Here is a 26,800-nt window from a genome sequence, read left to right as displayed (position 1 = left end):
ACGTTGTTTCTCCATCTTTTTCCCATGAAGTGGTGGGACCGGTTGCCATGTTCTTAGTTTTATGAATGTTGAGTTTTAAGCCAACTTTTTCACTCTTCTCTGTCTCCTCTTTCACTTTCTTCAAGAGGCTCTTTAGTTCTTTGCTTTCTGCCATAAGGGTGGTGTATTCTGCATATCTGAGGTTATTGATATTTCTCCCGGTAATTTTGATCCCAGCTTGTGCTTCATTCAGCCTGGCATTTCTCATGATGTACTCTGCATGAAAGTTAAATAAGCAGGGTGACAATATACAGCCTTGACGTACTCCTTCCTGATTTGGAACCAGTCTGTTGTTCCATGTCCAGTTCTAACTGTTGCTTCCTGACCTGCATACAGATTTCTCAAGAGGCAGTCAGGTGGTCTGGTATTCCCATCACTTGAATTTTCCACAGTTTGTTGTGATCCACACAGTCAAAGGCTTTGGTGTAGTCAATAAGGCAGAAGTAGATGTTTTTCTGGTATTCTCTTGCTTTTTTGATGATCCAGCAGATGTTGGCAATTTGATCTCTGGTTCCTCTGCCGTTTCTACATCCAGCTTAAGCATTTGGAAGTTCATGATTCACGTACTGTTGAAGCCTGGCTTGGAGAATTTTGAGCATTACTTTACTAGCGTGTGAGATGAGTGCAATTGTGAGGTAGTTTGAACATTCTTTGGCATTGTCTTTCTTTGGGATTGGAATGAAAACTGACCTTTTCCAGTCCTGTGGCCACTACTGAGTTTTCCAAATTTGCTGGCATATTGAGTGCAGCACTTTCACAGCATCATCTTTCAGGATTTGAAATAGCTCAACTGGAATTCCATCACCTCCACTAGCTTTGTTCATAGTGATGCTTCCTAAGGCCCATTTGACTTCACATTCCAGGAATCTGGCTCTAGGTGAGTGTTCACACCATCGTGGTTATCTGGGTCGTGAAGATCGTTTTTGTATTGTTCTTCTCTGTATTCTTGCCACCTCTTAATATCTTCTGCTTCTGTTAGGTCAATACCATTTCTGTCCTTTATTGTGCCCATCTTTGCATGAAATTTTCCCTTGGTATCTCTGATTTTCTTGAAGGGATCTCTCATCGTTCCCATTCTGTTGTTTTCCTCTATTTCTTTGCACTGATCACTGAAGAAAGCTGTCTTATCTCTCCATGCTGTTCTTTCGAACTCTGCATTCAGATGGGTGTATCTTTCCTTTTCTCATTTGCCTTTAGCTTCTCTTCTTTTCTCAGCTGTTTGTAAGGCCTCCTCAGACAACCATTTTGCCTTTTTGCATTTCTTTTTCTTGGGGATGGCCTTGATCCCTGTCTCTTGTACAAGGTCATGAACCTCTGTCCAGTGTTCTTCAGGCACTCGGTCTATCAGATCTAATCCCTTGAATCTATTTGTCACTTTCACTGTATAATCACATAACGAATTTGATTTATAACTGTAATTATGTACCAATCTCCAAGATGCCATTTTTACTTCAGTTTTTTTAAAACAATGTAACAGGCTTAAATCTGAGGGGCAGGTTTGGATTTTAGTAATAATGTGAAATTAGTTTCTTCAGAGCCACAGGTTTGAAAAGTAGACAGAGTGACACTGAGTTGTGCTAATAAGTACAACGTGGTTTGCTGCCTTCTAAATTTCAGCAGGTGGCCTTTCGTTCTAGGTAGCTAAAGAGATACGAATTTAATATTTTACATCTTATAAAACATATTTATCAGACCCACAGGTGCCTGTAGACACTGGGCTTTAATTATTTGAGAAAAACCAACAAGCCTTAGTGGTTTACCTTTCTTATTGTTATACCAAATGCTGCACTACCAAATTGCGGTATGTTCAAAAAGCTAAACAAAAACACAGTGAAATACGAGAACAAGAGCCTATTTATAGGAAACCTTTGCAGTCAGTCGCAGTTTTAAACATTCTGTTCCTGCCTCCAATAAATTTTTCTTTTCTTTTTTACTGAGGATGTGTGGTATAAAGCACCCAGCTACCTGAAACAGTTGAAAAGAATTTGGAGAATGATGGACAGGAATGATATGAATGAAAATGTGTCTGATATCAAGCTATGTGGATTCTGTTGGTTTTCAGTAGGAAGAAACACATTGACCCTCTTCACCTTCAGATTAGAAATAACACCACATAGTCCATCAGAAGAAAATTCATATGGGTTTATGATTCATTCAGTTTCTGCTATGTGTATATCCTTGGCCCATATTAGGCCTTCAATAATATTTTAAAAATAAATTAAAATTTTAAATTTATTCCATATCCTCTTCAGTATATATACTGCCATAATGAATTCAGTCCTCTCTGGAGAGGTTATGGGGGGGAAGTTATGGGACCAGGGCATTAACTGAAGTGGAAGGGATACTGCCGGGTATTGGTCACTTTGAGAGAAATAACTTAGAGTTTTGGGACTTTGCGGGAATTGGTGTAAGAGAGGAGGCTAAAGGTGGAAGTGATGGGGGCATGGTATGGCATAAGGGGGCCCAGCCAGCGTGGTGTTGATGACTGAAATGTAGAAAGAGAAATGAAAGAAGGCAGGGAATGTGTGGCTCTAACGTGATGGGAGTGCTGTTTATCAACAGTTTCACAATTGATTTGCCAGGCTTGTCGGAGGACTGGAAACATCAGCCTCAGGGTTGTTAAAAGTCCTGACATGGTCCTTCTGGCCTCACTCACAGGAGAGAGAAGGAGCGGGAGGAAACAGTAAACTGGCTGCCTGGACTTGGCAAAACTCAACTGTTGTTTCTCCCTACTCTTATTTCCTCTTGTCTCCCAAGCAAAAACAAAACCCACTTAACCAAAAATATGTCTGTCTTCTCTTCTCAATTTTGGGTATTTAAGAGAGGGCCTGCCCTCCCCTCACCTATGGAAGAATTTAGAATTGATTCCAAAGGTCTGCTATTTGAATAATTTTGGCAGAGTTGCTCAAACACAAAGGGAAATTAATGACCATAAAGCACACTTTTCTTTTTCCTGAACTCTAGTTATAACTTGCAATGTTTTGTTAGATTTGGTGTACAGTAGTGATTGAGTTTTATATATATATTTATATTCTTTTCCATTGTAGTTTATTTCAAAGTGTTGAATATCGTTCCCTATGTTATACAGTGGGACCTTTTTGTTTATCTGTTTTATATATGGTAGTTTGTATCTGCTAATCCCAAATTCCCAATTTTTCCCTCTTCCCCTTTGGTAACTATAAGTTTGTTTTCTGAGTTTTTTCCTGTTTTGTAAATAAGTTAATTTGTATCATATTTTAGATTTCACATATAAGTGATATCATATGATATTGTCTTTCTCTGTCTGGCTTATTTTACTTAAGCTTGATAATCTCTAGGTCTATTCGTGTTGCTGCAGATGGTGTTATTTATTCTTTTTATGGCTCAATAGTGTTCCTTTGTATGTATACCACATCTTTATCCATTCATCTGTCTGTCGATAGACATTTAGATTACTTCCATGTCTTGGCTGTTAGCTGCTGTGAGCATTGGGGTAAAGCCCCCTTTTCTTTATAAGGCTTTCAGGTAGCAGCCCACATGAGGGGATTCCAGATACAGGTTTAAAAAGGAAAAAAGAGCTAATTCTAGTGTTTCAGTTAGATTTGTATTCAGCTATTTATTTTTTCATTTATTTGAAAGACTTGTTTAGAAATCAGCCTTAAAACCTTTCCTATTCAGTATTTAACAAAAATATAACAGTCTTTTAGATTATGTGTTGTAAGAAGAATTTGATAAGACTTTGTACATCTTTCCATGATTTGATTTGTTTTTTTTTTTTAGAAGAAATTTAAGGATTTAACAGTTAGTGGAATTATCTTTTTAGATGAAATAAGATCTCTGTTTTTGAACAGTAAGAAAGTTTTCATGATTTGTTCTCTAGTTCCTTTGACTCTCTGTAAATTTCTAGAAAACAAACAACAAAGCAAACCAAAAACAACAGGAAAGCAAGCATACACACACGTATATATAACAGTATTCAGAGACTAAGAAGAAGGCAGAAATAAATTAGATATGAGATATGATTAACATATTAATGTATATCATATAATGTATAAGATAATATATAACATAAATGGATGGATATAATATTATATGATATATTAATATATCTCAATAAATTAGATATGATATCTAATAAATTAGATATGAGACAGGGGAAGAGATGCAGTAAGAGAATATTGACCTCATTTCCTCTGTATGGAGCACTGTTTTTCACTTGGCAATTCTTTTCTAGATTGCTTTCCTTTGTAAATGCCATTTGGAGGCCCTGTTGTTTTCTGTGAGTACTGATCAGTTTTCTCTGTTAAACAAGTAGATATTTTCTAAAAGTTATTTCTTTAAGCAGTATTTTAAACTTGTAAGCTTTTTATTTCAGGGCTTTTTTGTTCTTGTGTCCTTGCAGTAAACAGTATCCAAATTACTTACCAGATTGTCAGAATTCTGTGTATTTCCTCTGTGCTCAATGCATTCATGTAATACGTTTTTGTGAATGCCATCTTTTTTTCTTTTTTGTAGATTGTATTTAATGAAGAACTTGGAAATCCTTTTATCATAATTCACAGTATCTCATTGCTGAAAGCTGAAGAACATTCAATAGCTACTCTCCTCCTTCGAATAGAAAAAGAGGAATTGGCTATGAAAGGAAGTGGTTTCTATGTTTCCTTGGAGTGGGTCACTATTAGTAAGAAATATGAAGGTAAAACAACAAAATTCTGATCTTTCTGCAGTGGTTGCCATAATTCAATAGGTTTTGAAATGCAAAGCTGTTCCTGTAAATGCTGTTTGCTTTTTCTTAGGCATTGTGTTGTGATTCTAATACCTGCTACCCATTGGAATGAATATTTATAGGTAGTTTCTCCTTAGGTATGGATTATAAAAAAAAAATTATGTGCTTCCACAGTTGAATACACCTTTTGTGTAAAAGGAGACACTATTACATATTTTGGAAGAATTTAACATGTTTTTAATGTATACAAAAATACCTGTTAATATGTAACATTAAGCACAAGATTTGTTCTTTGAAATATTTAGTGTAATTTGTTCTTCCCAGTGTTGTACTTTTATCTCTAGAGGAACACAATAACTTAAATCTTTAGATTAGATGTTGGAAACTTTCTGTGAAGGGCTAGATGGTAACCATATGACCTGTTACAGTTATTCAACTAGGATCTTGTGCTGCAAAAGCAGTTGTAGATGAAGGCATAAATGAATGAGTATAGCTGTTTGTTTTTTAACACTGACGTTTGAATTTTATATAATTTTGCATGTATTTAAATATTCTTTTGATTTTTTTTGAACCATTTAAAAATGTAAAATGTATTCTTTAGCTCAAAGGTCATAGTTTGCAGATCTCTGCTTTAGATAAATAAAAGCTTTGGTTTTTAAATTAAGGTCCATAACATGGGAGAAATCACCATGGGTGTTCTTCCTTCTCTAAGACTCTTGGTTCCATGACAGCTTTAGCTCAGTCCACAGTGGCACTTGGCTGCAGCTCCTTGGCTTCCATTCTCTTCATCTTTGTTTCCTTCATTCAGCTGGACAGTTATATTTAGACTCACCTTTCTTTTTTTCTCTCCAGCCAATTTTAATTATTGTAATTGTAGAAATGTTCTTTCTGTGGTTCACTTTAACTTTTCTGGATGTTTCAGTTCCTTTTTTCCCTGAATTACTAATATAATTGTGTTACTTTTTATTTTCTAATAAATATAACAGAGCAGTGTTGTATTTCTAGACTGTGTTGAGTGAAACATTTGATAAATTATATTTTGTGGTCAAGTAAGTTTGAAAATGTAGGCATACAATAGCCACATTTCACATTAAGCATAGTTAAGTTTCTAAAAATCTTGAGTAAAAAAAGAAAATGTAATTTTGATCCAGCCTTTCCCAACCCATTTAGCCATGGAATTCACTTGAGACCCACTGTTTTCTATCCCACATGTTGGGAAAAACCATCCTATAAAATACAGAGTGTCTAAGTTTGGGTCTTTGGAGCCAGGTAGGACTCTGCCTTGCATGTACCTATGAAAGAAAAATAGTAATTTTTACTTCATAAAATGAAAAGTCTATTCTTAAATATATATGAAGTGAATGTGTGAAGCTAGGTGAGGATTTAGAGAGAAAAATGACATATTTTAGAATGGGTTGTATTAGGTATGTGTACGTATTATGGGAAGGATTGAGGGCAGAAGGAGAAGAGGTTGTCAGAGGATGGGATGGCTGGATGACATCACTGATGCAGTAGAGATAAAGTTGGGAAAACTTCGGGAGATGGTGAGGGACAGGGAGGCCTGGCATGCTGCAGTTCGTGGGGTCACAAAGAGTTGGACCGACTGGGTGACTGAACAACAACAACATAGTATTATGCATAACTCATGATGTTTAGTTATGATTTTTTGACTACTCAGTGTGAAGCTTATAAGTACTACCCACTGTAATAAACATTTTGTTATCAAAAGTAACAATGTTAAGTAAAGGTATGGACTCAAATGTTTGAGTACTTTTAAAGCAAAAAAAAGAAAAAAAAAAACGCTTACTTTCATAGAATAAATTCAGTTAGTTTACCAGAAAATTTCAGAATGCAGTTAGTTTTTCCTATCTTTAAAATTGTAAGTACAATTATTTATATTATATGGCAAATAGATCTATATCTGAATGTATATAAAAATTATTTCTACCGTAAAAGTTATTTCATTTTAAGAAAACCTGCTAATGGGCAGAAAATTGTCCACACCACACTTTTTCCATTACCGTCAGTTTGTGACTCTGTCAGAAGACACCTCTCATATATGGGCTGAGAAAGTAGACAGGCTGTAGTCAAGGAATGGGTATATTTTTCAGAGGTTGATGTTCAGGTAAGTAAGTCACTTTTACAATTTAGAGCCCTGCTGTCCAATAGAAATTTTTCCAAAATGGACATGTTTGCGTGTGAGCCACTCAGTGTGATAGCAGCTAGGTATGTGTGGCTTTTGAACACTTAAAGTGTGGCTTGTGTGGCTGGAGAAGTGAATGTCCATTTTTACTTAATTAAACAGCTACCATGGCCAGTGGCTACCACATTAGACATCACAACCAAGAACAAATTTCATCAGACCCATTTTTGAGATTTTATTTACAGAATATTAGGTTGTAAATTTTTTTATCCTTTTATAAAAAGATACCTATAGTCTGCTTTTTAATAGTACATTAAAAATATTTAATTTAAATTAGAATTATATTTGAATATTTTCAGATATTTTTATTATAGTTTTTTGTTAATAATTTTCTTGTTCTAAAATGCTTTATTTTCTCGCAGATAATAAAAAATATGAAATGGCTAAGTGTAATATTCTCCGTGGGAAGTCCGTGCCACATTATGCCGCTATTGAGCCTGATGGGAACGGTCTGATGATTGTCTCCTACAAGTCCTTTACATTTGTTCAAGCTGGTCAGGATCTTGAAGAAAGTAAGGATGAAAACATGTCCGAGGAAATCAAAGGTAATTTTACTTTGAATCTCCATAGAACTCCTGTGTAAAATAGATCTGACTTGTCCTCTTAGCTGGGTTATGAGTTTTACCAGGTCAAGATTGCCACTGAATTTTTCTTTGTTTTCCTTTATATTTCCCAAAATAGCCTTTCATAAAATATGCCACTTAGGTAGTGTGAACTGGTTAAATTTAATACTTTCCATAATTAACAAAAATGTTTTTTAAATTCTATGTATTATCTTACCTGATTAGATATTTAACAAATACTTAATGAATAAACAAATACTGATGTCTATTTGTTGTTATTTGAAAATACAGCATATTAGTATTATAGATAGTAATTTTTAAAAATAAGGTAACCTCTCTTCATATGAAAGTGAAAGTTGCTCAGTTGCGTCCAACTCTTTGCGACCCCATGACATATAGTCCATGGAATTCTCCAGGCCAGAATATTGGAGTGGGTAGCCTTTCCCTTCTCCAGGGGACCTTCCCGACCCAGGAATCAAACCGGGCTCTCCTGCATTGCAGGTGGATTCTTTATCAACTGAGCTATGAGGGAAGCCTGTTGAAATAGGTGTGAAGGGGCTTATAGTCTCTCTCTTCATATAGGTATGCTAATTACGTGTTCTTCCCTTTCATACTGAACTGAAAGAAGTTCCTAGGGGGTAGAATCACTTGAGTTTTCTCAGTCTTGGATGACTGAATGAAGGTAATGTTTTAGAATAAAAAGGACTTTCAGAAGAAGTTTATATTTGTATGCAAAGAATTCATGTTCTAAATATTCAGGATAACATTTCTCTATAATCATTGCTGTTCATATTTCTGATATTTATAGTCGGAGAATAGTATATTTTATTTAACAGATTTGCACAGTATTTAACAATCATATGTATTACTCTTTGAAGCTACCCTTTTTATTACTTTAACAACTTAATTATTTAAAATAAAAATCAGTTTCACTGTTTTTATGTACTTACATAGCTCTTTAGGGTCTCCCTGATAACTCAGCTGGTAAAGAATCCACCTGCAATGTGGGAGACCTGGGTTCAGTTCCTGGGTTGGGAAGATCCCCTGGAGAAGGGAAAGGCTACCCACTCCAGTATTCTGGCCTGGAGAAGTCCATGGACTCTATAGTTCATGGGGTCACAAAGAGTTGGACACTACTGAGCAACTTTCATTTTCACACAGCTCTTTAAAAAATAAATTTGTTGAAAAATATTTGAAAATATTTTTATAGTAAATACTTGAAAATTATTTTCTCCAGGTTTATAAATATGAACACCTGAATATAAGAGTTGTGTATGGTGGCCTTTTACTTCCCCTCTTAACAGCTTACTTTCCTCACAAGTGATTTTTTTCACAAGATCCCTTTCTGAATAAACTCTACTGCTTTGTCTTAGTTATAATGTTAAACTCTCCTGGAGCTTAGCCAGAGTAGCTATTTGTAATACTAGACCACATGCCCTTTAGGACTCCTTTGGTGACTGGTTGAGGAAGAATGAAGGACTGCCTTCATCCTTGGAACCAGTGTGCCTAGTAGCTAGGCCCATGTGCTTCCAAGACAGATTTGCAGCCTAGTTGGAACACATCATGTTCTTGTTTTTTTTGTTTTTTGGAACACATGTTTTTAAATCACTAGCCACTAGCGTTTCTTTCGTTGACATCTCACGTTATGTTTGAATTCCTCCTGAATTTGTTCTTCTCTTTTAATGTAAACCACTTCCATTTAGTGTAAACCCTTCAATTTTTCTGTTTTCCTTCTAACAAATGGCCCTTACTTAACTTCTTGTACCTACTTCCTCTTGGGAAATTTCTTCTGTATTGATTTTAATATCATCAGACTTTCACAATAAGAAAGGAGAATGGTTGTAACTTTAAAATTATGGATAGTTTGTTAATTAGCATGCTTTCTTTTAAGCTCTCTTCTGAGTATATATGCTGGTTTCATTTTCTGTAAACTTCAGTTAGACTGATATTACTTATTACCTGGGCTTCCCAGGTGTCTCAGTGATAAAGAACCTATCTGTCAGTGCAGGAGACACAGGTTCGATCTCTGGTTCTGGAAGATCCCCTGGAGAAGGAAATGGCAACCCACTCTAGTATTCTTGCCTGAGAAATCCCATGGACAGAGGAGCCTGGTGGGTCACAAAGGAGTCAGACTTGACTTAATGACTAAACAACACCAATGTTATGTTTCTTTCTGATGAGTGAGTAGACAGATTAATGTTTATGGATGCTATTGAGCAAATATTTGTCCATTTTACATTTACGCCCTGCTTTCTTACTTCATGGTTATAGTATTGCGGGCCTAAAAGTGTTTCTTAGGTAGATAGCTTTTTAGGAGCCAAGCATAGGGGATAGTGAAGGAGGTGAAAGGAGGATTCTTTTACTGGGAACTTAGACTAAATATACTGACAGCCCATCAATTTGCTATGAAATTACCTTCATATTGTGGGGATAAAATAGCCAATACTTTTATAAGGAAAATATATCTTTTATTTTTGTGTGTATGTCTGTCCCACCAAATAGTTGTAGTCTCCTGTATCACAGAGTTACTACATTGCCCAAACAGTGGCAAATCAAGGTTGTGATGAAAGTTTCAGGCAGGGTTTATGACATATTTGGTATTCTTTTAACTTGGAGTCCTGTGTGTGTGTGTGTGTGTGTATGCATGCACGCGTGCTTGGAATCCTGTGTGTGTGTGTAAGAGGAAGAGGGAGAAGCAGGGATACTGGGAGGTAGGGAATAAAGAGTTGCTATGATTTGTATTTTATGAGTGCATATCTTCTAGGGCATTAAGTAAGCCTGGAACAGGGAAGTGTCAAGTGTGATTGCTACAACATTTTGAGTGAAAATTCCCCAAGGAGATCTCTATGTATTTGTTCATAATTTTTTGTGAGAAGATCACTAGAAAAGATGCTAGATAGGTGTTCTTTTGTATGTTCTAGTTTCTGATTTTGTATGTTATGTTGTAGTCTCTGTTTTTTTTTTTTTTTATTACATAATACATTTTTCTTTCCCAAAGAACCTCTGTATTACTGGCAACAGACTGAAGATGATTTGACAGTAACAATACAACTTCCAGAAGACTGTACTAAGGAAGACATTCAAATCCAGTTTTTGCCTGATTCTGTCAACATTGTACTGAAGGGTCAGAGGTTTTTGGAAGGCAATCTCTTTTCATCTATTGATCATGAAAGCAGTACATGGATAATTAAAGAAAATAATAGGTATTTTTTTTTTAGTTTTATTTATATTTGAAATTTTACCTTTTATTATTTTACTTTTTTCTTTTTATCCTTTCTGCAGTGATTACATCAAGGGGGAATAGGCTCATCGATACTGCTGATTATTTTTCTTAGGATAGATTAAAAATGGAATTACTGTGTCAAAGAGCACGGCTGTAGTTAAGGTTAAAGATACTAGCTTAGTTATTATTTGCATTATATTGTCATGCTTTTCATTTCAGCTTTGGATACAATAGAGTAATAATAATAATAAATGGTTGAAAATGGCTATTTGAATTTTCACATTTTAAACTTTTTAATGGAAATAATTTTTTTCTACTGACTTTTAATTTGCTAACTAGATATTATATTCCTGTGCTTACTGTTCATTGTTCAGTCACTCAGTCTTATCGAACTCTTTGCAACCCAATGGACTCCAGCATACCAGGCTTCCCTGTCCTTGGCCATCTCCCAGAGGTTGCTTATACTCATGTCCATTAAATCGGTGATGCCATCCAACCATCTTATCCTCTGTCATCCTCTTCTCCTGCCTTCTGTCTTTCCCAGCATCGGGGTCTTTTCTAAGGAGTCAACTCTTCGCTTCAGGTGGCCAAAGTATTGGAGCTTCAGCTTCAGCATCAGTCCTTTCAATGAATATTCAGGGCTGAGTTCCTTTAGAATTGCCTGGTTTGATCTCCTTGCTGTCCAAGGGACTCTCAAGAGTCTTCTTCAACACCATAGTTCAAAAGCATCAATTCTTCCATGCTCAGCCTTCTTCATGGTCCAACTCTCACATCCGTACATTACTACTGGAAAAACCATAGCTTTGACTAGATGTACCTTTGTCTGCCAAGTCATGTCTCTGCTTTTTAATACACTGTCTGAGTTTGTCATAGCTTTTCTTCCAAGGAGCACGCATCTTTTAATTTCATGGCTGCAATCACCATCTGTAGTGATTTTGGAGCCCAAGAAAATAAAGTCTGTCACTGTTTCTGTTGTTTCCCCATCTATTTGCTATGAAGTGATGGGATCAGATGCCATGATTTTAGTTTTTTGAATGTTGAGTTTTAACGCAGCTTTTTCGCTCTCCTCTTTCACTTTCATCAAGAGGCTCTTCAGTTCCTCTTCACTTTCTGCCAATAAGGGTGGTGTTATCTGCATATCTGAGGTTATTGATGTTTGTCTTGGCAATCTTGATTCCAACTTGTGCTTCACCCAGCCTGGCATTTTGCATCATGTACTCTGCATTTAAAGTTAAATAAACAGGTGACAGTATACATCCTTGTCTTACTCCTTTTCCAGTTTTGAACCAGTCAGTTGTTTTATGTCTGGTTCTGATTGTTGCTTCTTTACCCACAGACAGGTTTCTCAGAAGACAGGTAAGGTGGTCTGGTATTCACATCTCTTTAAGAATTTTCCACAGTTTGTTGTGATCCACACAGTCAAAGGCTTTAGTGTAGTTAGTGAAATCAAGTGAATCTTGATATGAATCTAAATGCTGAGAGTCTAAGAACTGTATATCTAATTCACAAAGTTTTTTAGGTTTTAAATTGAACAGATATCCTGAAATCATTTTATTAATGGAGATAATAAATTGGTGGAGATAATTAATGGAGATAATAATTTGGTGACTTGGTTATATTTTTTATATATATTGTTTAAAAAACTCTATATCCAAAAGGTTCTTTTAAAAATATTTTATATTTCCATATATTCTATTTAAACATATCTCACTAGTGTGTGCGATTTGAGGATAGCATTTTTAAACTGGCAAGCCAGCTGGAACATACTGTTAAATATAAGTCATCAAGCAGTAACTGAGCCAAGATTTAGGAGAACTGGACTATATGCAAAAATAGATTCAACATTTAACACATGAACATAGACCAGTATTGTTTTTCCATGAAATTTGAGGTACTTAATTACTATTTAATGTTACAAAATATAATTACAGTGATGTGTGTGTGGTATCATTGGTTTAAAACACATGATATTTTTATATTATTCATCTCATTTTTAATAGTTAATGTTCTAACTTTGAAAGAATTTGCTAACTAATCTGTATTATGTATGGAGTTATGTATTCCTTTTTGCTTGGATGGTAGGATGTGATTCTAGTTTTAAAATGTAGAAATGCATATATGCTAAAAGAGTGACTGAATATGCAAATTTAATGATGGTTCATAAATTCTTTATAAACCAAGACTGTATGAACTTGTTGACTTCTTTAGGTAGCAGCTGACTAAGAACAGTATTTATACATTCTGGTCAGTAGATACAAGTTCTTTAATAGTTATTTACGTATATTTTTTCAGAGAGGCAGAATAGTGCAATAGTGAGAAACATGAACTTGGAGCCAGACTTCTTCACTAGCTTGTGACCTGGGCAAGTTACTTAGCTTCTCAGTGCTTGTTTTGTTATTTGTAAAGTGGAGATGCTAATAGTACTTACTTACTTTGTGGTGAGCCATAAATGAGTTAAAATATGTAAAGTGCTTAAGATAGCACCTAGCATGTGGTAAGCATTAGGTAACTATAAGCTGCTGACATTGTTTTTATCATCATTAATCATCCTCATCTTTTGAGATTAGCTTTCTTCTTCGAAGATATAACTATATCTGGGCATTATTAATTGTGGTGGTAATTTTTAATGCTAATGATAGAAACTCATTATGTAAGAAAGATATTTTGTATAGTCTCTTTAAATAAAAGTAGTTTTAGAAAATTTTAAAGTGCTGTAGTTAATTCATGAGGTGGTGATAATAGCCTTGAAAATAGCTGAATAGATAACATGTTCTATTTGATAATTATGATAATAGTTGTTATTGTGTTCTTGCAATTGTTTCCTTGCAATTGAGTTCCAGGGCATGGGTTAGTATGACCCATGTGTACCAGAGATGGCACGTGGAAAAGGTTGCTTTGCCGTGGAACAGGCGCTACCACCCCCACTTTTCTCTGTATCACCACAAGATATTGGATTCTCTTTCCTGGTCAGGAGGCGCATGGGCAATTCCCTATCCCATGGCCACAGTCAGCCCTGACTCGCCTCTCTCCCCTTTCCCGCTATATTAGTCCTTAATCTTAGGGTTCCCTTATGGGTTCTTTTTTTTATTGATTTAAGCTGCCTGATCTTTAGTAATCATATTATGACTACTAGTTTGGTGATAGTGAAGGTAATTGTTGGCTCCACACACAGAGAGATACCTTTAGTTATAGGCCCTTTCCAGTTAACTTTATGTGCCCATCACTCCACCTCCGTTCCCCAGTAAAATAACTCATAGGTACATGCTGCTTATATTTCCATTACTTAAGATTGATAACACTCAGCACACCTGAACTGCAGAAGTTCTTTCTGAGGGTGATTTGACTCTTGCCTGTCAGTCCCGTGGTATTTTCTTATTTGTTAAGTCTACCTTGTTTACGCCTGGATTATAGGTTTTCCATCATACTAAAATGAACATGATTTTTGGTAAAACATTCTCTGGACACCAGATGGATAATTTCTACGGAAGATTCTTCTGTTTGATATTGGTTGTATAGTTTGTGTAACTGCTTAATGTAACATAACTTTCCTCATTTTACACATCTAGCTTGGAGATTTCCTTGATGAAGAAGAACGAAGGCATGACATGGCCAGAACTAGTGGTCGGTGATAAACAAGGAGAGTTTATAAGAGACTCAGCTCAGTGTGCTGCAATAGCCGAACGTTTGATGCATCTGACCTCTGATGAACTGGTAAGCAATTGCAATCGTAGTGGGACTTCCCAAGGATTCAGAAGAATGTGGGGATTATACCACATTATTTTGCTTTTCCTAATGTAAAAGACATTAGGTCTTACTGACTAGTGTTTGAATATCGCTTGAAATTCTAATATTCCCTATTCACTAACTGAATACATATATGTGTTGTGGGCATGTTGTACATTCAGGGTAGGTGTGCATGCATGTGTGTATGTATATGTGTATCTCTTGGTCTCTCAATATATGTAGAGAGAAAAGGAGATATGTAATTGATCCTTGAACAATGCAGGAGTTAGGGGGCCCACCCTGTACACTCAAAAATCTGAGTATAACTTATAGTTGGTCTTCTAAATCTGCTGTTCCACATCCTCAGATTCAACCAGTTGCATATTATGTATTTCTGTAGTGTGTATTTTAAGTTCAGTCGCTCCATCATATCCAGCTCTTTGCAACCCCATGGACTGCAGAACGCCAGGCTTCCCTGTCCTTCACCAGCTCCCGGTGCTTGCTCAGACTCATGTCCTTGAGTCAGTGATGCCATCCAATCATCTCATCCTCTGTCATCCCCTTCTTCTCCTGCATTGTCTTATAAGTTAGACCCTTCCAGTTCAAAGCCATGTTGTTCAGGTGTCAACTGTATCTGCCTATATATCTGTATTCTCCTTTAGAAGAATTGACTGACCATTATTGACAGGGACAGAATTTTGATTTTATACCCTACTTTGCTAATAATCTGTTTGTAATCATTGACATTTTTTTGGTGATCTTAGAATATCACAAGGGGTGTGTATATATACATACTACATATAACTATGGTTTTTTGTTGAATATGTTCCTCCTCTGATAACATTTAAGATAATGTTAAGAATTTGAACAAATACAGCAGTACACTAGAACTTCAGTTATCTTCATTTACCAGATCTTACATCAGCACATTTAAAATGTCTGACTTATTGCCATCTGGAATTATAGCAATGAGGAGGGTTGTATAAAGAAGTATTTATACTGTAGAGTTAGTTGCATCCTAAGATAGAAAAGAAAGATTAGAATATTGAAAGTAAATGTCTCTGACAAAAGAAAACATGACCAAAATGGAGAAACCATGTTTCACATTTTCCAGCATAATGGAGAATTTCAAGAATCACTGAAATTTTGTGTACGACTACAACTACAGAACTTTGATTTCATAGCCTTGTTACAAGTCATGTCACAAGACTGCATTTCTCTATGCTCATTCATTCAGCAAGTATTTATTGTGATAGTGCTCTGGGGATATAATTATAGAGACAGTAATGGAGGTTTGTTGTGAAATTGTAGATAATTGCTACTAACTGCCTTTTAAACTTGATGATTTCAAATGAATGTTGTTAAATGACTAAGTTATTTATGCCTGAATACTAGTGTATTTGTTAGTTTTAAAATGACAGAATTTTGTCATCTCTAACTGAAGGCAGTTTTTGCTTTTCAAATTTTTATACCTTTTCTTGCCTTACTACATTGATTAGAACCTCTAATCCACAGTAAAATAAAATTACTTTTTTACATACTGCTGGTTTGATTTACTGGTATTATTGAAGAGCTTTACATCTCTGTGAGGAATATTGGGGTCTATAATTTTTGTTTTGTTTCTTTACTTTTTGTATGTGGATAATGCTGAGTTCATAAAATGAATAGGAAAGTGTTTCTGTCTTCTGTTTCTGGAAGAGATTGTAGACTTGGCATTATATCTTCTTTAATGTTCGATGGAAGTTGCCAGTGAAACTGTCTGGAGTTATCTTTTTTGAAGGTTTTAAACCATAAATTTAAGTTGTTTAGTAGATATTTTGGGCATTTATTTCAATCGACTTTATTTTTCTTCTTTTTTTTTCAGTTTCCAGTTTTGTTCATTTCTGTTATGACATTTATTACTTTCTCTTTGCCTGTTTTGGATTTATTTTGCTTTTTTTTTGAGGGTGAAAGCTTATATGATTTTTTTTTTTTTAATCTTCCTTTTTTAATGAAAACATTTAATGCTGTACACTTCCTTCTAAATACTACATTAGCTGCATCCTCCAGATTTTCTGCCTGTTTGTTTAATCCCATTAGTGATTGATTTGATTTGTTGCTGGCTTTCAGTTTTTTGCCTGGCTGGTTTATTCTTTGTCTGTTCTTAAACCTATGGCAGAACTTTTCACATATTTAGCTAAAAATGTGGAATGTTTACCAGGGTTTCTCCTCCTGTGTAGGCCCTGATTTCTAATTTTTGTCTCCAAGTACCTTGACTATTGTCAAATTCAGCTTCTTAGCCTTTTATCCACTGCTTTCCCTTGTCTTTTTCAGCTCAGCTTGAAATAGCACATACTTGAGGAAACAGCCCGGAGTCTTGGGTTTTCTTTGCTTTCTCTTTCCTCTGTAGTCTTCTCTTTCTCAGTACTGGCTGCCTCAGTAGTCCTTAGCTTTTAATTCTTGCCCTCTTATTTCTAGTGTTAGTTGCTCTGATTCTTTGGGACCCCATGGAGTCTAGCCCACTGAGCTACTCTCTCCATGGAATTTACCAGGCGAGAATAGCAGTGTGAGTTGCCATTTCCTGCTCCAGGGGACCTTCCCTTCCCAAGGATCAAACCTGCATTTCCCGTATTGCATGCAGATTCTTAGCTAAACCCCTAGGGAAGCCCCATTTGAGTAACTGAAAGGGAGGGAGGGAGAGTACCTTCTGTTCTGCTGGTTGTACGTATCTTCTTGAGTCACTGTAACAGAATGCGTGCAGACATGCTAAGTCAACTTCAGTCGTGTCCAACTCTTTGCAACCCTATGGACTGTAGCTCGCCAGGCTCCTCTGTCCATGGGATTCTCCAGGCAAGAATACTAGAGTGGATAGCCATTCCCTTCTCCAGGGATCGAACCCAAGTCTCTTATGTGTCTTGCATTGGCAGGAGGGTACATGACCACTATAACCACCTGGAAAGCCCATGGCCCAGCTAATTGCTGGAATTACCTTCTAACCAGCCACTGTAATCATTGTTTTCTGTGATATTTAGAATGGAGCAGACAACCATAGCTAACTGGCTCTATATTTCAGCTGGAAATGGACAGATCTGATAATGTCGGTAACTGAGACATTTAGTTTCAGACCCTTGAGGGTTCTTAAATTCTGAATAACATGACTGTATTTTGGCAAACTAGGTATGTGGACATTTTATCAGTTGCTATAGAATTGTATTTCTGTTACATGCATGTGAATATACAATTTATAACTTGAGTAATCCTTTTTCACTCTTTGAGAGAAAAACATCAAACAGTGATTTTTGCAGACAGTGAAACATACTAAAATCAGTGATTCCATTTATCTCTGCATTTAACTTCTTTTAACTATACCTCTATGTTTTTATTTGGGTGGATATTTGTGTGTGTGTTTTAATGTTGATTCTAGAGATTATGGTGTACGTCTTCAACTTATGAACATGTGTCTTCAACTCATATTTGAGTTCATTTAACTCATGTCTTGGGAACTTTATAGTATAATTCCGTTCCTTCATCCTTTTTATTACTTTTGTCATTTTATTTCTACCTTAAATAAACTTTTAATATGTTGCAACTTTAGTCACATTTCTTTTAAAGATATTAAAAACTCCATGTGGAAAAGTCTTGAGTTGATCCAAGTATTTGTCATTTCCTCTTTCACACTGTTTATTCAGATTTCCATCTGATGTCATTTTTTTCCTGCTGAAGAATTTTATTTATCATTTCTTGCATTGTATTCTGCTGGATAAATTCTTTATGCTGGATGATTCTTTTGTTTTTCTGCAGACATGCATGCGCAAAAATGCATGACTTTCTTCTTTCAAAGCTATTTTTCTTAAGTGTGTAAGACACTGTTGACAGGTTTTTTACGTTTCAGAACTTCAAGCATACTCCATTGTTTTTTGGCTTGTATAGTTTCTAATAAATCAACTATCCTTTGTAACTTTGTTCCTCTATTTGTACTATGATTTCCTCTTTTGACCACTTTAAAATTTTCTCTTTATTAGAGAATGATTTTACTTTTCTTATTTTCAGCAATTTCATTGTAATGTGACTTACTGTGATTTTTTTTTTTCTTAATGTTTGTTATGCTTGAGATTCTTTGACCTGTAAGATTATCATTTTCAAGTTTGAAAAAAAATTGCCATTATTTCTTCAAATTTTTTTTATTCTTCTTGAATCCTTAAATACTTATATGTTAGACCATTTGATATGGTTCCATAGGCCACTGGGGTTCTTATTTTCTGTGTCTGTTTTTAGTTTTTGTTTTCTCTGTGCTTCATTTTTAGATGGACTCTTTTATCTTTTACTCGGGTTTCCCTGGTGGCTCAGGCAGTAAAGAATCACACCTGTAGTGTGGGAGACCTAGGTTTCATCCCTGGGTTGGGAAGATCTCCTGAAGTGAATGGCCACCTGCTTACTCTTGCCTGGAGAATCCCCATGGACAGAAGATCCTGGTGGTCTACAGTCCATGGGACCGTAGAGTCAGACACTACTGACTCAGCACAGCACATATTACTGTTTTAGAGAGACTGTTGCATTTTAAATAGATTCAGACTTACTGGTTGTCTTTTCTTCTGCCATGTCTAATCAGCTGTCAGTACCATCTATGTTGTTTTCCGTTTCAGATGTTGTATTTTTATATCTAGAATTTCAGTTTAGTTCTTTTTTATATCTTCTGTATTTCTCAATGTTTGTTTTTCTTTATATTTTTGAGTATATAGAACATGTTTGTAATAGCTGTTTTCATATCTTTTTCGGCTGGTTCTATCAGTTTACTATTTTTGTGACTATTTTTGTTTAAGTTTTTATTGGTCCTGAGTCTGAAATTTAATATTTCATTATTTCTGTAATCTCAACATCTTTAAAAATGAAAACATTAATTCTCTTATTGTTGTTTATTTTCTTTTCTGGTCCAAGAATCCAAATCCAGATAAAGATAAACCTCCTTGTAATGCTCAAGAGTTAGAAGAATGTGATATTTTCTTTGAAGAGAACTTCAGTTTATGCAGATTTGATGGCAATACATTAAAAACTACTCATGTGGTAAGTTCTTGATAATTTATAAAAATTTGTGAATAAAGAGAAGTTATTCAGATGAGATGATAAGTGATTGATTAAATACTATTTTGCAAGGATAGATTGATTGGCATTTACTGTCTGACAAATTTCTTCGTTTCTTGAAGTAGCCATCTTTTGACACCATCACCCATAATTAAACAGTGTTGTATGTTTGGTACTACTGCATAGTGATGTCTTTCAGTGGTTTTTTTTCTGTGCAGGTTTTTTATATGTAGTTGTGCCTGCAATATATGACAACTTAATGTCTAACTGTTCCTCTCCTTCACTGTCCTTTTGTAATATTTTTTAGATACTTAACTTTTCTTAAACTAATAGCTGGATATTATGATACTCAAAGGAATTACAGAAAGGAGCATTTCTGGATTATACCTGTGTAGAGAAGTGATGTGGAATGGCATAAGATCAGTGGGTAGAAAAAGGTGTCATTGAAGCTTGTTTCAGAATTACTTAGTCTTAATTTCTACATCTGCTGTGCCCTCCACCCCATCAACATATAACACAAATAACTTCTGAAAAGCACAGAGATAACATTTTGCTTACCACAGTGTACCTAACACCTGCCAAGGGTTCTGATTCTGATAGGTGCTTAAAAACATTTTAAGACTGATCTGTTGGTGACAGTCATAAAAATAAAAATGGTTTCAGTTACATCTTGGATCTCAAGAAATTTGCATGTACTTTTATGTCTCCTGTTCTTTTTCAGTCACTCTTCTAATTGAACAGAGTTCTTGATCATATTATTTTATGCAATCTGGTCACTGATCCAAAGCCCAGATGATCAAAGTTCTTAGGTTTTCTTGGCATTTTGCTTCTTAGATGTTTTTTAGTTCTGACATAATCTCATAGATAACTCCCTTAATTGTGAGTAAAGAAGAGCCATTACACACTCTTACTGCCTTGGGTTAGATTTTAGAAAATTATTCTAAGTACTACTGATGAAAAACTCTTGAACCTTGACCAACTGTAGACTATTTATTCTTAAAGAATCTGGCCTTTCTTCCTAAATTTATAGTCCTAGGAGCTATAACTTTTAGATACTGTTTCCTACCTAACTTTTATAGAGAAGGCACCTGATCTTAGATGTCATAAAATGTTACTGTTTTAGCTTAGCTTCTCTGAGAATTTCACTTCATTGTAGTATAGTAGTGCTAAGTAGTATTGATCAGTAGTTTAATCTTGGTCACTGAGAGGCATCTAGTTAATGATACTGCTCGCTATTTTGTTTGTTTAACATACTATAAGTTAAAACCAAGGACTAATAGAAGGGGACTGAAATAAAACCTTTATTACTGAAAGATTAGGGTACCAATGCCCTGTCTGCTGACTAAATCCTAGAATTTAGCAAATAGCACCTAACCTTTGTCACAGGCAGTGCCAAACCAGATCTGGCTGACACTGGTGGGGCACTGGAAGCATCCTATTCTCTGAGGCCTCTAGCTCCCTAGAGGAAAAAGTTGATAGAGCAGAGAAGAATATACTTGGAATTTTCTTCTTACATTTACCACCCAAATGTCACTTCATTCCTTAAGGATTTATAAAGGTGAGGTGTTATAGCTGTGGACCTTCTCAGTGTCATAGAAATATACATCAGGAGTGGGAAAGAAGTAAAATACATAATAAACAGGGATAATCCTTCTAACTTTGGAAAAAAAAAAGTTGGATCTGTAGAACTGTATTTCATCTTTTTATTTTGCTAATCTGTTAGGCTATAGTAGGTGAGGTTTACATGAGATCAAAGATAGAGCCAGTATTAGAAACTAGATCTGTGGACTTTCCGGATATTTCACCATAATTTTCACTAAATATCAGGATCATAAATTATAATTTCAAGATTCTAAACCACTACAGTCTGAATAAAATGTGTTCCCATAGAGCATGAATGATAGACTTATTATAAGCAGGTCCTATCTTTGGAAAGTTAAGAAATATATAAACAATCCCTCATTACATGAGTTTATAGGGACAAAATTAAATATTGCAGCATTTTTTTACATACTTTAAATATTTAATCAGTTCAATGTTAATATCTCATTTAAGTATAATAATGTATTCTGCTCCTTTGTTATAAATTAATTGACCAGATATAGATGGATTTATTTCTGGGCTGTCTGTTTTATTCCATTGATCTATGCATCTGTTTTTATGCCAATATTTTACTGTTTTGATTATTATAGTTTTGCATTATAGTTTGAAATCAAGGAGCATGATGCTTCCATCTTTGTTCTGTTTCTCAGGATTGCTTTAGCTGTTTGGGGTTTTTGTGGTTCCATACAAATTTTAGGATTGTTTTATTTTTGTGAAAAATGCCATTGGAATTTTAGAGAGATTGCATTGAATCTGTAGATTGCTTTGGGTAGTATGGACATATTAACATTATTAATTCTTACAGTCCATGAGCACATTTATTTATGTTTTCAGTTTGTTTCATCATGTCTTACAGTTGACTTTCACCTCCCTGATTAAATGTATTCCTGGGTATTTTTTTCTTTTGGATACAATTGTAAATAGGGTTATATTCTTAATTTCTCTTTCTGATAGTTCATTATTAGTGTATAGAAATGTAACAGATACCTGTATATTTTTGTATCATGCAACGTTACTGAATTTGTGTATTAGTTCTGACAGTGTTTTGGTGAAATCTGTAGTGTTTTGTAGATACAATATCATATCCTATCTGTAAAGTGACAGTTTTACTTCTTTTCAGTTTGGACGTCTTTTTTCTTGCCTAATTGCTCTTCTAAGACTTTCAATAGTATATTTAATAGAAGTGGCAAGAGTGGCTATCTTTGTTCTTGATCTTAGAACAAAGCTTTCAACTTTTTACCATTGAGTATGATGTTAAATGGGGGCTTGTCATGTATGGCTTTTATTATGTAAGGGTAAGTTTCTTCTTGAGGGTTTTTAAATAAACACACAAGGGGTTTATTTCAGTAAACCCTTCAGTAAAGGGACGCTGAATTTTGTCAAGTGCTTTCTGTGTCTGTTGAGATGATAGTATGATTTTTATCCTTCATTTTGTTACCATAGTATGTGATTGCATTTATTGATCTGCAGCTACTCAGCCATCATTGTGGCCCTGGAATAATTAAACACTTCATGTTGTATCATCCTTTTAATGTATTATTGAATTTGACTTGCTAGGCTTTTCTTGGTTTTTTCATCTGTGTTCATCAGGGATATTGGTCTGTAGATTGCTGTTTTGTGGTGTTATTGTCTGGTTGGTATCAAGGTAATGCTGAGCTAGCAAAATTAGTTATGATGTGTCCCCTACTCTTCCCCCTCCCCAAAAAGAGTTTGAAAAGAACTAATATTAATTCTTCTTTAGATGTTCAGTAGAATTCACCAGTGAAGCTACCTGGTCCTGGACTTTTGTTTGTCGAGAGATTTTGATTACTCCTTGCTAGTAATTGGCCTGTTCAGATTTTCTGTTTCTTCATGATTCAGTTTTGGTGATTTGTTCATTTCCTCTAGGTTGCCCAGTTTGTTAGCATAAAATTGTTCATAGCAGTTTCTTACACTTTGTTGAATGTCTGTGGTATGAGTTGTAACATCTCCTTCATTTCTGATTTCATTTCTTTTTCTTGGCACATCTACCTGAAGCATTTTTAATTTTGTGTATTTTTTTTCAAGAAATCCATTCTTAGTTTTATTGATCTTTTCATTGTCTTTTAAGTCTCTTATTTCATTCATTTTTACTTGGATATTTTTTGTTTTTTCCTTCCTTCTACTAACTTTGAACTTGGTTAATTTTTAGTCCCTTGAGATGTACAAGTTAGGTTATTTGAGATCGTTCTTATTGTAGGCAGTTATTGGAATGAATTTCCCTCTCAGAACTGCTTTTGCTGTGTTCCGTAAATTTTGGTGTATTGAAATCACATTGAATTTAATCTCCACGTATTTGTAAATGTTTGAGTTTTCTTCTTATAGTTGATATCAAGTTTTTTGTGGTCACAAAAGATCCTAATACTATTCAGTTTTGTTAAATTTATTAATTCTTGTTTTTTAGCCTAACATGATCTATCCTGTAGGATGTGCCATGCATGCTTGAAAAGAATGTTTATTCTGTTGCCTTTGGGTGGAGTGTTCTGTTTATATCTTTTAAGGCCATATGGTTTAATGTATCTTTTAAGGCCAATAGTTGCTTATTAATTTTATGTCTGGATAATAAGTGCATTGGTGAAGGTGGCTTATTGAAGTCCCCTATTATTATTGTATTGCTGTCTCTTTCTCATTTTAGGTCTGTTAATGTTTGCTTTATATAGACAGGTGTGCTCCTATGTTTGGTTCATAAATATGTACAAATTTTTGTTGGATTGACCCTCTTATTATTATATAGTGACCTTCATTGGGCCTTATTGTAGTCTTTGTGTTAAAGTGTATTTTGTCTGACATAATTGAGCTACCTCCACTTTGTTTTGGTTTGCCTGGAATATCTTTTTCCATCTCTTTGCTTTTAGTCTTCGTGTTTCCTTCTATGCAGTGAGTCTCTCATAGGCAGCATATAAATGGTTCAGGTTTTTTAGTTCATTCATCCAGTCTTTTGATTGATGGTTTTATTTTAATCAATTTACATTTAAAGTAATTATTAAGAATGTATTTTCTGTTCTGAAGTTGCTCTTTTCCTTTCTTCTTCTGTTGATTACTTCTTTTGCAATTTAATTTTTTTTCTCCAGTAGTATATATAGATTCCTTTATCTTCTTTATATTTACTTGAGGTTTTTGCTTTGTTGTTACCATGAAGCTTACATAAAACGACTTACATTTATAACACTCTATTTTAAGTTTATAACAACTTAAGTTTGAACAATTCTAAAGCTCTACAACCCCTGCCCCATGTTTTGTTTCTGATCTCACAGTTTACATCTTTTTATCTTGTTTGTGTGTTAGTTGCTTAGTCATGTCTGACTTTTTGCGACCCCATGGACTGTAGCCTGCCAGGCTCCTCCATCCTTGGGATTTTCCAGGCAGGAATACTGGAGTGGGTTGCCATTTCCTTCTCCTGGGGATCTTCCCAACCAGGGACTGAACGTGGGCCTCCTGCATTGCAGGCAGACTCCTTACATCTGAGCCACCAGGGAAGCCCATTTATCTTGCTTATCCCTCAGTAAATTGTTGTATCTTTGTTTTTACTACTTTTGTCATCCTGTCTTTATAAATTAACCCACATCCTTTACAACCTAGATAATTCAGAATTTTACTATATTCTATACATTTGCCAGTGAAATATATACTTTTATGATTTTCTACTAATTAGCTCCATTTTGTTTCAGCTTAAAGAAGTTTCATTGACATATCTTATTAGGCCAGTCTATTGGTGATGTACTATTTCAGTTTTTGCCTGTCTGGAAAATTCTTTCTCTCTCCTCCTGTTCTGAATGACAACTTTGCCAGGTAGAGTACTCTTGGCTGGAAGATTTTTCCTTTCAGCACTTTGAAAGTATTGTGCTACTTCCTTCTGGTCTCCATAGTTTCTGAAAAAATCTGCTCATAGTCTATGGGGTTCCCTTGTATGTAAAAAGTTTTTCTCTTGCTTCACCTCTTTAACTTTTGATGCATTAATTACAAGGTGTCTTGTGGGTCCGACTTTGGTGTCTTCATATTTGGAACTCTATGGGCCTCCTGGGTCTGATTATCTGTTTCCTTACCCAAATAATGGAACATTGCCACCATTCTGTCTTCAAATAAGTTTTCTGTCACTTTTTCTCTCTCTTCTCCTTCTGGGGTTCCATAATGTAAAAGTTAGTCTGCTTGATATTGTCCCTTAAGCTGTCTTCACTTTTTTCATTCTTTTTCCTTTTTGCTGCTCTGATTAAGTGAGTTGGACTAGCCTAAGTTTGACCTCAGGAATCCTTTTGTGTCTTTTCATCTTCAGTTTATTCAGTTATTGCATTCTTCAGCTCTGTGACTTTTGACACTTTCTTTGATCTTCTAAAGCGTTATTGAAGTTCTCACTTTGTTCGTTCCTACTTCTCAGTCTCGATGGGCATCTTTATGACCATTATTTTGAATTATCAGTTAAATCACTTACTGCTGTATCATTAAGGTCTCTTTCTGAGGTTTTATCTTGTTTTTCCCTTTGAAACATATTCCTCTGTTTCTTCATTTTCCTTGACTTGCTGTGTTGGTTTCTGTCCATTAAATAAAATAGCCACCTCTTCCAGTTAAAGAAGTGGTCTTTTAAAGGAGATGAAGCTTAATTGTTACACTCTGCCCCTAGTTCTTTGTTGCCTCTCAAACTTTGTGATTGTCCAAGCATCTTATTTTGGCTTTCAGTAGTTGAGGGTGTGTCAAGACCTATTAGTGTCCCAAAATGGAGGATCTCAGTCAGCACCTAAATTCAGTCTGATTGGAAGCCAGACCCTCAGACATCAGCTTTTATTTATTTTTTTCATTTATTTTTATTAGTTGAGGCTAATTACTTTACCATATTGTAATGGGTCTTGTCTTACATTGACATGAATCAGCCATGGATTTACATGTATTCCCCATCCCGATCCCCCCTCCCACCTCCCTCTCTACCCAATCCCTCTGGGTCTTCCCAGTGCACCAGCCCCGAGCACTTGTCTCATGCATCCCACCTGGGCTGGTGATCTGTTTCACCCTTGATAATATACATGTTTCGATGCTGTTCTCTTGAAACATCCCACCCTCGCCTCCCACAGAGTCTAAAAGTCTGTTCTGTACATCTGTGTCTCTTTTCCTGTTTTGCATATAGGGTTATCATTACCATCTTTCTAAATTCCATATATATGTGTTAGTATGCTGTAATGTTCTTTATCTTTCTGGCTTACTTCACTCTGTATAATGGACTCCAGTTTCATCCATCTCATTAGAACTGATTCAAATGAATTCTTTTTAATGGCTGAGTAATATTCCATGGTGTATATGTACCACAGCTTCCTTATCCATTCATCTGCTGATGGGCATCTAGGTTGCTTCCATGTCCTGGCTATTATAAACAGTGCTGCGATGAACATTGGGGTGCACATGTCTCTTTCAGATCTGGTTTTCTCGGTGTGTATGCCCAGAAGTGGGATTGCTGGGTCATATGGCAGTTGTATTTCCAGTTTTTTAAGAAATCTCCACACTGTTTTCCATAGTGGCTGTATTAGTTTGCATTCCCACCAACAGTGTAAGAGGGTTCCCTTTTCTCCACACCCTCTACAGCATTTATTGCGTGTAGACTTTTGGATAGCAGCCATCCTGACTGGCATATAATGGTACCTCATTATGGTTTTGATTTGCATTTTTCTGATGATGAGTGATGT

General features: G+C 35.4%; 1 protein-coding gene across 1 annotated transcript in view; it reads left to right on the top strand.

Moving 5' to 3' along the window:
• NUDCD1 (NudC domain containing 1) overlaps positions 1–26,800 on the top strand; it is a 102,298-nt gene that overhangs the window by 35,225 nt on the left and 40,273 nt on the right. Inside the window, exons 4-8 of the mRNA XM_065903335.1 lie at positions 4,534–4,714; positions 7,310–7,492; positions 10,509–10,713; positions 14,300–14,444; positions 19,371–19,496. Of these exons, the coding sequence (XP_065759407.1) occupies positions 4,534–4,714; positions 7,310–7,492; positions 10,509–10,713; positions 14,300–14,444; positions 19,371–19,496 (840 nt within the window). The remainder of the gene's footprint in view (positions 1–4,533; positions 4,715–7,309; positions 7,493–10,508; positions 10,714–14,299; positions 14,445–19,370; positions 19,497–26,800) is intronic.

This window comes from Muntiacus reevesi, chromosome 12, assembly GCF_963930625.1.
Source record: "Muntiacus reevesi chromosome 12, mMunRee1.1, whole genome shotgun sequence".
Lineage (NCBI taxonomy): Eukaryota > Metazoa > Chordata > Mammalia > Artiodactyla > Cervidae > Muntiacus > Muntiacus reevesi.
The sequence above is the reverse complement of the archived record's forward strand: the minus strand, read 5'-3'. Positions and strand labels throughout refer to the sequence as shown.